Source organism: Catharus ustulatus, chromosome 4, assembly GCF_009819885.2.
Source record: "Catharus ustulatus isolate bCatUst1 chromosome 4, bCatUst1.pri.v2, whole genome shotgun sequence".
Taxonomy (NCBI): domain Eukaryota; kingdom Metazoa; phylum Chordata; class Aves; order Passeriformes; family Turdidae; genus Catharus; species Catharus ustulatus.
In genome coordinates, this window is record NC_046224.1 from 29813197 (window position 1) to 29828219 (window position 15023).

At 35.2% G+C, this 15023-nt stretch overlaps 1 protein-coding gene across 43 annotated transcripts in view; it reads right to left on the minus strand.

Annotated features, from left to right (window-relative positions):
- The window catches only part of NRCAM (neuronal cell adhesion molecule), a 148241-nt gene that overhangs the window by 23330 nt on the left and 109888 nt on the right, over nt 1–15023 (minus strand). For 21 of the 43 annotated variants that reach the window (XM_033057158.2, XM_033057162.2, XM_033057167.2 and 18 more), the window contains 8 exons: nt 12143–12340; nt 11960–12030; nt 10921–11146; nt 10522–10637; nt 6950–7154; nt 6667–6789; nt 5457–5633; nt 4417–4452 (listed from right to left, as the gene is read on the minus strand). In XM_033057158.2, coding sequence (XP_032913049.1) covers nt 4417–4452; nt 5457–5633; nt 6667–6789; nt 6950–7154; nt 10522–10637; nt 10921–11146; nt 11960–12030; nt 12143–12340 — 1152 coding nt within the window. Of the gene's footprint in view, nt 1–4416; nt 4453–5447; nt 5634–6666; nt 6790–6949; nt 7155–10521; nt 10638–10920; nt 11147–11959; nt 12031–12142; nt 12341–15023 lie in introns of all 43 variants that reach the window. The other 22 variants (XM_033057183.2, XM_033057169.2, XM_033057170.2 and 19 more) reach the window with 2 other exon arrangements.

The window sequence follows — 15023 nt, forward strand, 5'->3', positions numbered from 1 at the left end:
GCTTTTTCATTTCTGTGTCAATACAATGCAAAATTTAGTTGTCACTTCTGAGTATTGTTTCATTCCTGTAGTATCATATAAAAGCATTTGCCAATTTTTGAGAAAGAGACCTAGGCTCGAAGTAAAATTTTCCTTTCTTTTTAAATTAATTCCAGTGCTTTTTTACTGGAGTTTTTTGGTAGAGTTTTATTTAATTTTTCAGTCTTTCAGGAACACAGTTCCTTCAAATAGCAGTTATAGCTGGGCTGCAGAATCAATAGAATTTAATAAGACAAGACATGAGATTGGAAGGTATATTAACAATGAAATAGGTACTCTTTCTCAAAATTTAGTCCAGAAGAACAATAAATTACATAATCCCCAAAGTGGCTAAACTTTAACAATTTTCATGGAATTCACCTGATATTCTGGAAAAAATGTTGGGTGAGTTCCAAGCACAAATTTGAAGACTAGTGTCAAATGGGAAAGAAAACCCCACAAAACAATATATCATAGAAAATGAAGTTTAAATGGATATATACAGAAAAAAAGTTAATTTAAAGGAAAAAACCCACACCCGCACAAGAAAAAATGAAGGACAAAGGTAAGAGATTCCGCCAGAGCCTGTCAGATGCAGGAAAGTGGTCTATTTTCCTTTGCCTTTTAAACATTCATAGGATGAAATTCAAACTTTGGGATAACAGTAGGATTGAATTTCATTTCTGGCAGTGAGAAATGGGCAGCAGTCACTTCTGGGATTATTGAGGCCAATTGCAAGAGCATTTCTGTAATATAACAAATACAGAAGCCAAAAAAGAAATGCAAAAAAAATATGCCACTGATGAGCATTTGTATGGAATCTACAAAGCAAAAGGTATTTGCAGGAATTTTTGAACAGTGATAATAGCAATTTTCTCCAGGCTAGCATGCAAAGCATCACAGCACTGTTCTCAGTGAACTTAAAAGAGGACAAAGCAGTGGTTCTGTATAGCAGGCTGTACTGAAAGAATCACACAAATACATAATGGACAAGTCCACAGGGGGAGAGTGGCTGAAGGAGCAATACAAAAATGCTATACTTGACTGTAAATGCAGATTGAAATCGTTAGCAAAAGACATGGAGGCATTATGTGAAATGATTCAAGAGGGAGGGAAAACAGATGGTGGGCAGAGAACATTATTTAAAGAACTGCATTTTGTACAGAACAAAGAAAACTGAGATGATCTTCGTCAAAGAGATCAGAGATATGAACTCAGTTGAGACCGATTTCCAGCCTACAGTGAGGAGTTACATACTGGGATTCAGCCAAAAAACCCCAAAAAGAATAGTTTCAAACCCAGAGGACAGACTACTTCTTTTTCTCCCTTCTAACAAAAGGGAGTACTATTTGTCACTAGTACTTGAGATGTGAAGTTTACATGAAGAAGACAGACCAGATTGAGTACCTGTTACAGGAGGCACTAGCTACAATTAAAGGTTACTGTGATCTCAGAAACTTGTTTTAATTCCATTTCAAGAGTACCAGTGAACATTGTCTGTATGCACACAGATTACAAGACCTTGATTTCAAACAGAAGTGTTGACTAAATAAAAAAAAAAAAAGTGAAATGAGGATGCTTGTGAAAAGAGGCTGACATGCCATGCCATGACTCCCTGTACTTCAGCTTACAACATGCACCCCTATGACTCTTTATTTTAACCAGCAACTTTCACCCACTGATCAAATTGGAATTCTCTTTCTTTGTCTATAGCGCAGTTATTTAAAACTTCTAATAGAAAAGGACAGAAAAGACTTGACTTCTGTGATCACCTGAGTCACTTTCCAGCTGCTACTATAATTATTTTATATGTAATTGGGTTATTCCCTTATTTTTCTCACACCTCTGTTACCTCATGCCTGTAGTTAGATGCCAATATACAAATGGCAATACCAGGGCATACTTAATATCTAACACCAGGTATAATAGATTGTTTTACATATGAAGTTTTCAGACACATTTAGAATATATGTTGCTAAGAAAAACTGGATTTTTTTTCCTTTGTAGTAACATTAATTTTAAGTAATTCACAACATCACAGTATTAGAAAGGAAAAATGACAGTGCAAGTCAAATAGGAATATCAACTATAATAGAATAGCTTTTTCATCTAGTAAATAACATGATTTACTCGTGTAGCCTTGTGACAGCAAAAATATTGAAACTATTAAGATCCTTATATTTACCACAGCAATATATCCCTCTGCACTTTAATTTATAGTTTTACTCTGAGAAGTGAAATATGTCCCAAGTGGCACAGCTCACTAAGGTTTAAATTATTTTAATTCCTCCAGAACCCTGTGTCTAATGTATGTGACTGGCCAAGCTGCAGGTCTTCACAGGCAGCTATCCAGTAAAAAACATCAAATGCAGAAATTTCAGTTCAGCAGTTTAGGCTGGTTGAATCTGGGACCTACTGTCTGCTTAAATTTCAGGATCAGTGTGTTCAAATTGAAAAAAAAAAAGTATAATTAAATTTTCTTGGTAAGTTCTGCCCTTCAAAATTAAAAATCTGATATGTTTTTGATAGATCAAAAAAGGGTTGGGAATAGATAAATTTGTTCTGGCTTTGGGTCTAAATTAATAAGAGCTATATAGACATATAGGCCCTCCTGCACTTAATAAAGAAAAGTTCACTGCTGGGTACAGCTACTTTTTGAGTGGGTTGAGTACTTCTATCTTCCAAATCCACCCACTCATGGGACCAACTAATTTGGTGCTTGATCTTGATAATATGATCTTCCTTTTCCTTACTCGTGGTCCCTGATCAGTAGCAGAGTAGTTAACATGGTAATGTAGTAACCACTGAGAACATTCATCTCAGATCTGCAGCAACTCAGATGTCCTAACAGATGTCATGGCTTTAGCTCCTGCTGTTTGCAGGTCCAAAGTCTTTGCAATTGCAAGAGCTATATGCTACAGGAATATGTGAAAACTTTGAAACCATAAACAACATGGAACCAAACAAAGACATCTGCTTAGTTTTCAGAGAATCTGAGATGACAGCTCTGAAATGTGAGCTGCTCCAGCTGATCTTATAAATAAGATGCTTTCTGATAGCCACATACAGCTATAATTAGACCTCAGTTTCACATAGAGAATCCATTTTTCCTTGCATGAGTTTTTTGAGTCAGTTATAAATAACGAGAACTTAATTTACATTTCTTCTGTGCATGTCCAGAACTAAAGGCAGTTTGATTGTTCCAATCTGTGCTGTCTTCTCAGCTACAACTAGACTAAAATAGTAAAAAAGTAATTGAAATAATTCCACAATATCACACACTTACCAGAATGGTAAGAATACATCTGATATCAGAATACACTTATATAGACATATAAAAATGCATATTATATAGGCCTAAATGCAGGCATACATATATTGTCTGATTTATACCAGACTGAGTGAATTAATTTCTTTCTCATGGCTGGTATCATTCACAACACCTGACAGACAAGTGAAAAGAAATTATATGTAAAACAATATATGCTGTCTCTTCCAAGTTTATAAAAAATGGTGGGTATTTCATACACATATTTTGACTTGTGATGTTTATGGTCTGAGAATCTGAAGCATAGGTTCATTAGTGTCAATGACCCTCTGTCATTCAATGACACCTCTGTATAGAGACATTCCTGAGTTTGAGCTACCTCAGGACAACCTTTGCTTCTGACAATCAAGGTATCAAAATTCATTAAAACCGTGTGCAAAACTGCATCATAAATAACTAATAACCCAATTCATGAGTAAGGATGGGGCTAGGTTCTACTCACTGAACAATCCTCAAGTACACACCCAAAAGATCTGAGAACCTAAAACAGTGGGAAGACATTTGCCTGTATATTCAATCTGATACTCAAACTGAGAAGTAGACAGAGGGTATTGTCAGTCATCTGTCTCCTATGCACAGTTGGCTTGCAAATGAAGTAAATGTGTTCAAGTGGGTAGCAGTAATCCACAGTGAAAACAAGACTGCAGATAGTTTTTTAAAACAAAAAATGCACATGGCACAAGCAGTAAATTAATCTCCTTTGCAAAAGTGCTGTTTTTTCTACTCCAGCTAATCAGTGCTAGTGCACCTGGATCCTGAATATTTATGACAGTGACATACATCTGTTAAATGTTCAGAAATAATTAGACTTTGCTGAAGCAAAGCTAATGAATTCCCCTGGAACTCTGTGGCAAAATAAACAGATGAAAAGTATTAATAAGCATTCTGGATTCCTTAAATAAAACCCCAACAAATCCAAACAACAAACCCCCACAACTGTTTTCTTCCAGCACTGATTATACATTATACAAAAATGTGTAGTCCAAGATTTTCTGTCCTTACAACTCCAGTTTCCCCATTTGCAACACTGCAAAATCTACACATTAATAAATCATGCAGTTTTATTTTACCTTTGCCTGCACCTACAGCAGGACGGAGAATACCAGCTTTAATGGAGGAAAACAAGAATAGGAACACTATATAATTAGATACAACACCAAAGGAAACATACATACATAATATCACTACAAAAAGCATGCAGACTAGATAAAATGTATTAATTCAAATAAATTAGAAACAATCCACTTATGCTGAACCCTGACAGACTACTACATGACAAAATGTACATGCATTTTGTACATACTAAATTTTATTGTTCATGCTTGTTAGGGTGCAAGATTTAAAACAAATGCAGTTCACATGCAAACTTAATACCCTGTCAAAAAAATTGCATTGAATAGCAACTAATCTACGGCAATTCCAATAAACTATCATTTTACTGAGCATAGAAATATGTGAAAACATGGTACCAAAATAGACTTATTACTATTAGGATAATCAAAACAGTTCCAAATTTCCGGTTGGCTTTAAATTATTCTTATTTTGTTAAGCATCCATATTTAATTAAAGAGTAACTTTAACAAAGCTCTGGAATGGTTGCAAATATAAAAGTCAATGGTGACAGGATTTAGCAATATACTTGGTGGTTTTTAAACACTACACAGTTACTTGGGGCCATAGATGACAAATTTATTTCAACAGTTTTACAGGTTTTTGCCAGTTCTGTGAAAGCAATTTAAATTTCACAGAAGCTATAGCATACTAAAAGAAATAAAAAAGAAATAACTTCCTCCACTCACAAACCATGATCACTCCAGTAATTTTCTCTGTGACCAAAGTTGGACAATGATACAAAACAGGTGAATAGACAAAGACCACTAAAAATGCAAAGTTACATGAAACTCGAAGCCCAGAAGGCCAATTTCTGTCTTAAGAGCTTGTGAGTTGATAATAAAAGAAGAGGCTTTATACCTCTTTGGGGGTTCCCACTACAGCAGAAAACCTTCACATGTATTTTCTTTAAGAAAAGATCTTAAAAGATACAGATGTTTAATGCAATCTATAGTGGTTTTTAAACTCAATGGACTTTCCTTATACATACCCATCTTACCTTCATCCATAATTGTTACTGCTTCCTCAGTTATCTGACTTCCTGATCCAACTGAAGTTTGTGCGTTAAAGTAAAACTTGTACCGGGTGCTGTAATTTAAATTTTTTAATATCAAGCTGCTCTCGTTGGCAGGAATTCTTATCTCTACCAAGGGACCCAATTCATGTGTATTGTTGACTGTTGCAAAAAAAAGAAAAACAAAAAAAACTTAGGAAACTTGCATACACTGTCACTACGTTTAAAAAGGGTTTTTTTTGTTTGTATGGGGTTTTTTTGCTTGTCTGTTGCATCTACACTTGCAAAAGAAAGTCATCTCTGTGTAAAGGTGCCACAATCCATCTGGGAGACAGGAAACACCAGTAAGTTTTTAAAAATAAAGTTTCATCCTCAAAAATTTCTGAATCCAAGGCAAATGAGTTCAATTTAAATAATCTGAATTTACGCAGAATTGAAAGCCCTGACCATTGAAAAATTCTGAAATTCTAAGTTTGGTTTGCTTAGGAAAAGAAAACATTGATGCTATGTGTGTCTAATGCCAAAGAACAGTGGAATTTGGTAAGTGGAAGGAAATCAAGTTCTTTTTTCTGTTCCACACACATGAAACTCTTTCCTTTCCAGTGTCACAGCTGAGAAATTTTCTGGGCTAAATAAGCAGCTGGGATCCAAAAGAAGTAATTTAATAGCCCTAAGATGAGTAAATGGCACATTTATAAATTTTTTCTTTTTAAGATTCTAATACCATGAAAACTGGAATAGCAGAAAACAATATAATTGACATACTTTGATTTACTTCTAATGGCATTTTCTCTGCAGTTAGAATATAGAGTTTGTAAACAGTAGTATCTTGCATCTGACTTGGATGCCACTCACATGTAGGATCTCGCCTCTATTTTTCTGTGAATTATGGTTTGAAGTAAGGAAAGTAATAAAATCTTAACCTTGTACTACAGGAAAGTTTTCCAAGTACAGTCATCTATATTATCAAAATACATTCATACATACAGTCTTTTTCAAACTTGACATTTACAATTCAATCATATATTTTGTACATTATAAATTTAACATAATTTTTTCTTCATAAAGGGATTATTATTTGGTAGATATGTTGCCTAAGTTAGAGTTGTCTCACAGAATCAAGGAATGGTTTAGGTTGGAAAGGACTTGAGAGATCAAAAGTCCAACCCCCAAAATATATTCATATGTAACTTACTTGGCTGAAACTTCAGTGTATATGATGTCAAGACACCATTTGGATGGGTGGGTGAACCCCACTCCAGAGTCAGAGAGTCCAGTGTTGGGTTAGTAATCTTCAGAAAGGAGGGTGAGCTAGGAACTTTTGAAAAGAACATAGAGTAAATACAAAGTAGATTAGCTTAAAACAGGTAATGAATTATTAATTCTTAAGAATATCACTGTATTGAGACAGATTATTATTTTATGAAGTCCAAGTAAACCGCATTTATGTTTTAATATCTAGGTTTTTCATTTCATACCTCCTTCAGGGGTGTTAAATACTTTATCTGGGCTTGCTGGTCCTTCTCCTTTACCATTAACAACTCTAACATTCAGCTTGTAAGAACTATAGGGCTCCAGCCCTGGTAACATTCCAAAAGTCTTGTTTCCCCTGAAAGTCAAGATCTTTTTTTCTACATGTCGTCTACTCCGTCTAGATAGACTCTGCACTTTCCAGTAGTAAACCTAAAGAAAAAAAATCCATAGTGAGTGCTTAGCTGCTCTGATTTTCTAAACTCAGTTTTTCCATGAGTGTCCATCAATTATAGGTAGAAATAACTGCAATTTTAATACCTTCAGGTTAGACACAGCATAGAGCTTTTCTGCTCCAGAAACAGACCTTGTCCAGAAATAGCCTACACAGATGGGTGCAGGCTACCACCTGCCTGTTCTGCTAATGCTCAAAACCAGTTTGATACAAGTTCTGGTTGGGAACTGCATTGGTCTGTGATCTTCTCCTGTTACCCATCTATCTGAGAGGCAGAAGTCATCTATTCTTTCAGTAAAATGTCTACAGGTCTTCCAAAGCAGATTTGGACTTTGCCTCCTTGTTAGATCACATCCCTGACCATGCTAGTGACAATTTGTTATTTGCTATTTCGCTACTTGCAATTGTCACAATGCATGTAATATTTTGATCAGAAGAGAAAGATGATTCTGATGTCCTATGAGCTCAGTTCTGAATTACATATGAGCCTCAGAGGCACCTTCCCAGCGCTCTCTTTACTACACAGTCTCTCTACCATGATAACTTAGAGATATTAACAGTTGCCTTTCCAAAAGACATGTGTTACTCCTAGGACTGTCACTTTCAAATACATAATTGTTTGCTTTTCACAGCATTGTTTTCATCCACATATGATCACAAGCTAGAGATGATTAAGAAATCAAAATTAATAAAAAATCTGTTCCTATTCAGGTCAACTGCAAAACACCTCTTCAATTAAGGAAGCTGGGGTTTCACACTGGAATTTAAAAAAAGTCTGTTAAGACTTGCAAAGCCCAGCTAGATAGCTAGAAAGCAATGTTACACTTATACCAGTTTTCAGCATACAATTTCACTCCAATCACTTTTAAATGCCACTGTGTTTTACATGGTTTGAATTACTGTTTTTCAATATCACTACCTGTCATCCCATAGCTCTCATCCTATCAACTAGTGTAGAAAATTATTTACAAGCTAACAAAACTTGAAGTGTTGGTACTATTGGTACTGAAACTCATAAGCTATAATAAATGAAAGTGCATCACATTTTTCATAATTTCTTCCCTTGTCTGAAAAACATTATAGTACCACAGTATATTGAGTAATAGCTAGATTAATACAAGAGCAAAATATGAATTATGTGCTGTAGACTGCTGCTTAGTTACATGTCTTTCTGTTTTGTTCAGACATTTGCCTTCAAGATGTGACTCTTTAGACTCTCTCTTAGTTCTCTCTTTGCTAAGAAATCTGTCCCCAACGCAACTGTATATTGGGCTACTGACAGAAATAATTTTATTAATTAGGAAAGCCTGAGTGTGCTAGTAGGATTTTGCTTCTGTGCTCACAAACAGCTCATCGTGTTTTGTAAGCTACATCAATGTAAGCTTCATCCATGAAAAGTTTTCAGTTTGTACTGAGAGAAAGTTTTATAACAATAGCTATCCACCAGGTCTTAGGATTTCTCATGCCTTGTCTAGTTTTTAATCTATATTACTTGATTTAGCTTATTTGCAAAAATTATTTAACATATTCTTGCTGCATCTGAAACTTATTCAAGGATATATCATTGTCACATTTTTCCTAGCCAGAACAGCAAAACTACTCAGTGGTCAGGTCTGTTGTCAATCCTGTGTTTGTGAGCTTGTTTTATTTATTATTGTCAAGTAACTTACTTGAGCTTCAGTTTTGCTTAGCTTTGTGTAATTTTCTGTCTCTCCTCCCCCCAGAAAAAGAATTATACCATATATAGAGAAAGCATAACAAATTAAATAGAAGCAATTATGACATTACTAACCCCCTAGAAAGTGATCCCATTGGTGATTACAGGACAGAAGATAACCCTCAGACACTGAAAGTCGGAGGAAAAAAGAAATGTCCATTTAAACTTTGGATGATGATAATTCACTGCAACCATGCCATTGAACTCAACACCTGATGTATAGACAGAAATGTGTCTATGGATTTTGGTTTTGGTATTGTTGTAGATCTTTAATAGAAATTTGGTGATATGGATTATGAGCTTTAGTGTTGCTGTAATTTAATTAACAATTACGACTAATTTCACTAGATTCTAACTCTTTAATCCTCACAGAAAAAACATTTTCTTTTGATAGTCCATTTCTGTGTGAAATACCAAGTTGATGTAAAGCTGTCATCTTACAGATAAACATTTAAAAAAGAGACTAGTGAAGTCCTGTTTCTCAGCTGAGTTTATTGAGTTAGTGTTGCAGAGCACCACACAAACTACAGCCATTCACCCTATCATACAGAACTAGTTTAAGTCTCTCTGGATGGTGGTCTTTTCTCCCAGGAAGGAGATATCGACATGTGAACTCACATTCATGTGGTAACCAGCTATAGAGCACTGAAGTTCAGTTTCAATGTTTTTGAACCTGTTCTGTTTTATAAGTATGGTGTATATTTATTCTCCTCCAAATACTTTTTATTGGTTTAATTTTTCAAATGTTTCTTTTAACTCTTTCCACTTAAACAGAAGTAGTTCAAATAAGTCTGTCTTACAAAGTAATCTAGTTTGGGCTAAATAATTCGTTTGGGTAGAACATACTTATGAGAATACTTGCAAAAGAGCAAAGAAATTACTTTGATTTTCTTCTATTGTTACGCAGGATGTCAGTATATCCTCACTGACACAACTTTTCCCTATCTCCCAGGGACACCAGTTTCAAATTGTGAAGTCCTTCTGTCTCCCCTTCTCCACTAGTTGCAGTCTTTTTTCTCCAGCACAGCCTTTTCAGTTATGACCAAAGGCAGCACACTACCTTACAATAAGCTTCCTTCAATTATATGGGTAATCCAAATCTTCTGCCATTTCATATGTCCTTAAGTTGAGCTTTTACACTGAGTCCTTTCCTGGCCCCCCAAAAAGACATAGAACCCACCATATGCTAGCAAGTGTCCCGTTACTCTGAGCTAAAGATTTAATTAATCATATTGAAGCAGAAAATCAGCATTAACCTTAGCATTAGACCTAAAAGAGACTCCTACAAAAACTAGTTCTTCACATCCTCTAAATTACTTTGGAAAAAGATCTGTAAAACTGTCACCATTTTTTAATCTGTTTAACATGTGCAAGCTTGACTGCAAACACGTGCCATTTTTCTTCAAGGACAGTATCACAGGAAGATACTGCTACAAGACTGTAACACTGCTGAACTCTGTATGAATTGCATCAAAGCTGTTGCTCTTGTCAGCACAACTTGGGAGCTCACTGAAAAGCACGAGTCCTCTTACATGTCAGTAACTTCAATCGGGATACAACCACATATAGGAAGATTGATCTATTTTAATAAACAAGGAAGAGAATAGAATGCTTTTGACCGTACTTACTTTGTACCCTTGAAGATGTCCTCGGACAGTTTTTAGTGGAACTGGGTCCCAATGCACCTTTGCTAATGTGCTGTTAATAACATGCACCTGCACATTGCCTGGAGCAACCATTGGCACTGTGCGGAAAGGATGCAACAAGCACATAGTTAGAATTAGAAATCACACAGTTTTCAGAATGAGTCTTTGCACTATACTCATGGAATAGATTAAAATGTTCCTATGTTTTCAGAATTGATATCACAGAGTAATATGAAGCCTTACTATCTCTAAATTGCTTCCTTTTAACTAGAAAAATAACTACTATCCCTCTTATCAATATTTCAGTATCCTAAATACCCATCTAGGTTAGACATTTAGTTCCTTTTAATTAGGATAACTGAGTCAAACTACAAAACTTACAGTCTTCCCCTGAATGTCCAATCACCTCTGATGGCTCTGGTGCATATCCCAAGTCATTTAAAGCTTGCACTTTTATTTCATATGGAACAAAAGTTGGTGTACCAGACACAATATATTTAGATACATTTGCAACTATAACAGATGTCCATTCATCATCAACATCCTTCTGGCGCCAGCTGACTTTGTACTGAAGCCCTGGTCCATTAGACTGAAAACCTTTTAAAGGCTGAAATGAAAATAAATATTTTTAAGTATTCTGAAGCATCTGAAAAATCTTAACTTAGAAGGAAATAAATTGATAATTTAATAGAATGCCTCTGAAAATTTACCACTGTATTCTGCAACAGAGAAGCACTGCTGAAAGTTACGCAATTTCGCTTTTACAGGAGGTCACTTCAGCTGCTTTTCACTTTTTGGTAAACAGCACATTGAATGATGTTGGTGGCTAATTCTTACACAAACAACACATTGAAATTTCTGTATATATATTTTGTTTTCAAATACTTCTTAAGAAGTGAAAGAGAGAAAACCAGACTTCCACCAACTCCTTGAAAACAGTGTGCCCTAGGCAATACTTCTTGCCTAGGAGGGCAAATTGGTTATACATGGCTCTGCTTGAGCTCCTGTCATGCGGGCAATGACACAAAAATGTATAATGATTAGTTTGTCATAAAAGATGACAGTAGAACTAGCATTCACATTAGAATTCACTCAAAAAATTAGACTCTACTTGAAATAAACCTCCATTTTTATTTTGAAGTTTTCCTAAACTGGCAGCAAAACATCCTGTATTACCTAATTATTGGTTTAACTTGAGAAATCACTCAAGGAACTATGCCTTCCCTCCCTTAACTTATTTTCATATTAAAAAAAAAAAAAGTTTTTCCATTAAAATTAAGAGGGAGAAATGTCTGAATTTAGCTTGTTTTCAAGAATATTTTAAACAAGCAATTGGGTATTCCCATCATTGGTTCTCAAAAAATAAAAGCTACTCAGAAGCCTGAAAACAAATGAAACCTTGAAGAAAGACTCATCTTACCTCCCATGTTATTACCAAATTATCAGGTTCTGAGCCTATCCCCTGTACATTAGCAGGATTTTCATCAGGGCCTAAAAATAAAATATTAACACGTGAACAAGATTTGCTGCTGTGGGATTCCAAGCAAATCCAATGCTATTCACGGCAGGAATCAATCACTGGTAAGTGGGAATCATTATTTACTTGCAGATTTTGTCAGGTACTGGTCAGATGGTTCACTTGGCTGACTTCTGCCAATCTTATTGACAGCTATCACACGGAATGAGTAGTTGACATACGGAGACAACTTCAGCTTCACCGTTGTCTGAGTGCCAGGGACTTCTGTCTGGTAATGCCACACTCCTGGTTCATGCAGTGCATCTTCATATTCAATTATAAAGTCTGTAAGCAGAATTGAATCCAACCTTATGTCAAAACTTGAAACAGCTTCCCAGAAAAATATGGGTAGCTCTGAATGAGCTAGTCAGAAGGGATTGCTCTAACCAGTGCTTTCAAAAATCATGGAACTTGACATGTAAATACATAAACCATAACACAAATTTGTAATGTGGATATGAAAAGTAGAAATACAGCTGAAATAAATAAACCCTTACTTTTATCCTTTGCTATTGTCACTAATGCAGCCATCTCAGGTAACATACTATTACAAGAGCTCTCTCTCAGATACCAGATTTTAATTTAATGGGAACCCTTGAACTATCACAGCAAGGAAGTGGAATTTGACTGCCAAATACATTGCTCTTAGTTGTATCAAGCAGACAGCATGCAATACCTGTATAAATTTAAAACCTCCTGAATATTTCATTTTTCCCAATGAAACTAGCATAATGAAAATGTATTCAAAGTCAAGAACCTATACTTGAGGAAGGTTTGTGAGAGCACTTTTCATTATCTTCAAATTAAATCAGGGAATGTATGTCAAGAAATTAAATTTCTTGAGAGTTCACTGTGTGAACATTATGATGATTACTGATAAGACCCTACAAAGTATTATAACCTCAGGGATAAATAGATGTGTGGAATTCAAAAAAGAAAATAATATTCATTATGGAAGACAAAAGGACATTTTTTTACAGATGTGAAACAGTCAAAAACCTTGCTGTAAGATATGAGATATGAATTCTGAAATACTGAGGAGGAATTTTGGACACAATAAATAAATGGGAGAAGAATGTACAGTCTTAGTACATTCCATGGAACCTTGAGCATCAAATATTTGTGTGTTGTGTAACAAGAATTTTCCTCTATCTCATGTATAGGTGGAGACATAACATGAGTCAAGAGTTATCCTGTTCACACTACTAAAAAAAATTTGAGTGGTATCTAGAAATCTCTTTTAGAAGAATACTTTACAGCACCACATAGAAAAATGCACAACAATTTGAGGAGCAAGATGCAAAAGAGGTAAGTAGTACTAATCATAGACTTCTGCACTTAAAGCTGGCAGATTTCATTCTGACCTAAGTAGCAAGAGGAAGAGGGAGAATTGACCCCAAATTACTGTCTGAGTTGCTGCTGCTGTTGTGTTCTCAGTGATATAGGTCTTGAGAAGGGATGTCATCTGGATAAAAACTTTGCTGAAAAGGTGAGAATATTATAAGCCAAAAAGATTTTCACTACTGCTTTTTGCTTCCCTGATCACTAGCCTTCTGCCTGAAACTCCAGTAGAATAATTTATATGCGACTTCAAGGAAAAAAAAACGTATCTGAGCTTTCAGAGACATTTTAGCATGTCAGTCATATTGTGCAAACAGATCACTCCTAATAAAGTGCAATCCTCGAGTCTTCATCTGCACTTTGAAGTGATAGCAGCAGCCAAAGAAATAGGATTAGGAAGCAAATGCCTTATTTTGCAACCCCTAAGAAGACCATGAAGCCATGTAAATTGTATTATAATTAAACCCAACATTATTTAGTTAAAGGAGTTCAGTTTCCAATATGAGAGTGCATGCAATCTCTCATTCCAGAAAAACCTACAAGAGACAACACTTATTACATTAACTAGTATTAATGTTTTTGGAACAGTGTGATGTCATTCCTACAGAAAGACAACACTTGTGTCTTCTGGTGTGGAAGAAAATGAGAAATAACTAATAAAATTAAATGTATATGAATAAAGCATTATTCAACTATTTTCATTGATCTACATATTACATTTTAAGGTATGCTACTAGTTGATACTTATTAGAGATGCCTGAGACTGTAAAATTTGAGAAAAATCACTTAGCATTTCATTAAAATGCAGTCAAAATCTTTGATGTGTTCAGAAACTTGTGAAATTGTGTAGTTCTTTTCCAGATACCTGATCCTTATGGTTTGTTTTCAGTGTTGATACTGACTAGCATCAAATCCTGGAGAGTAACACCCAGAAAGTCAGTCTAATTAATTCCAAACGTAACATGTACACTGGTCTTGGCAATTTGTGGCAGTTAGCTAAAAACACACTGCATAAATAATGAAATAATTGAATTAAGTTGCTCATAGGGGAAAAGTAATGCCAAAAAGTCTTTCTCATCCCATGATTTTTTTGAGAAACAAACATTAATATCTTTGTTCCTTGCTCCTAAATTTGCCCTCTGTCCTCTCTGCTCAATGTAAGTAAGAGTCTTTCATTAAGTTTTACTGGGAAGAATAACAGCATTTGAGATCAATTTACTGACACAAAATTTTATAGATATTTAATTGCTTAGTTTTATGGATATGGTTTATTCTTTTAACTGTCTGGACTAGAAAATAAAACCCAGAAAAACTATATACCTTATATTTTCATGAAGAATAGACTTCTCTACCAGTAGTGACAAATAATGATTGACGATGGTGGCACTGATACTATTGCAAATTCACAGAATTACAAAAGAGTTAATGCAACATGTTAGCAGCTCTCTCCTTCAGAAGCATACAAGCAATGAACAAGTTGGTTCTCTACACACTCATAAAATTGGACTTTGTCAGACAGACTAGCATATATCAGCATATACAACTTTTATATTATCTAGCACAAGTTTTTGAATAAAAAAGCCCAGCTCTTCTGGGCAGTACGTACATCTCCCTGCATGGCTGTACA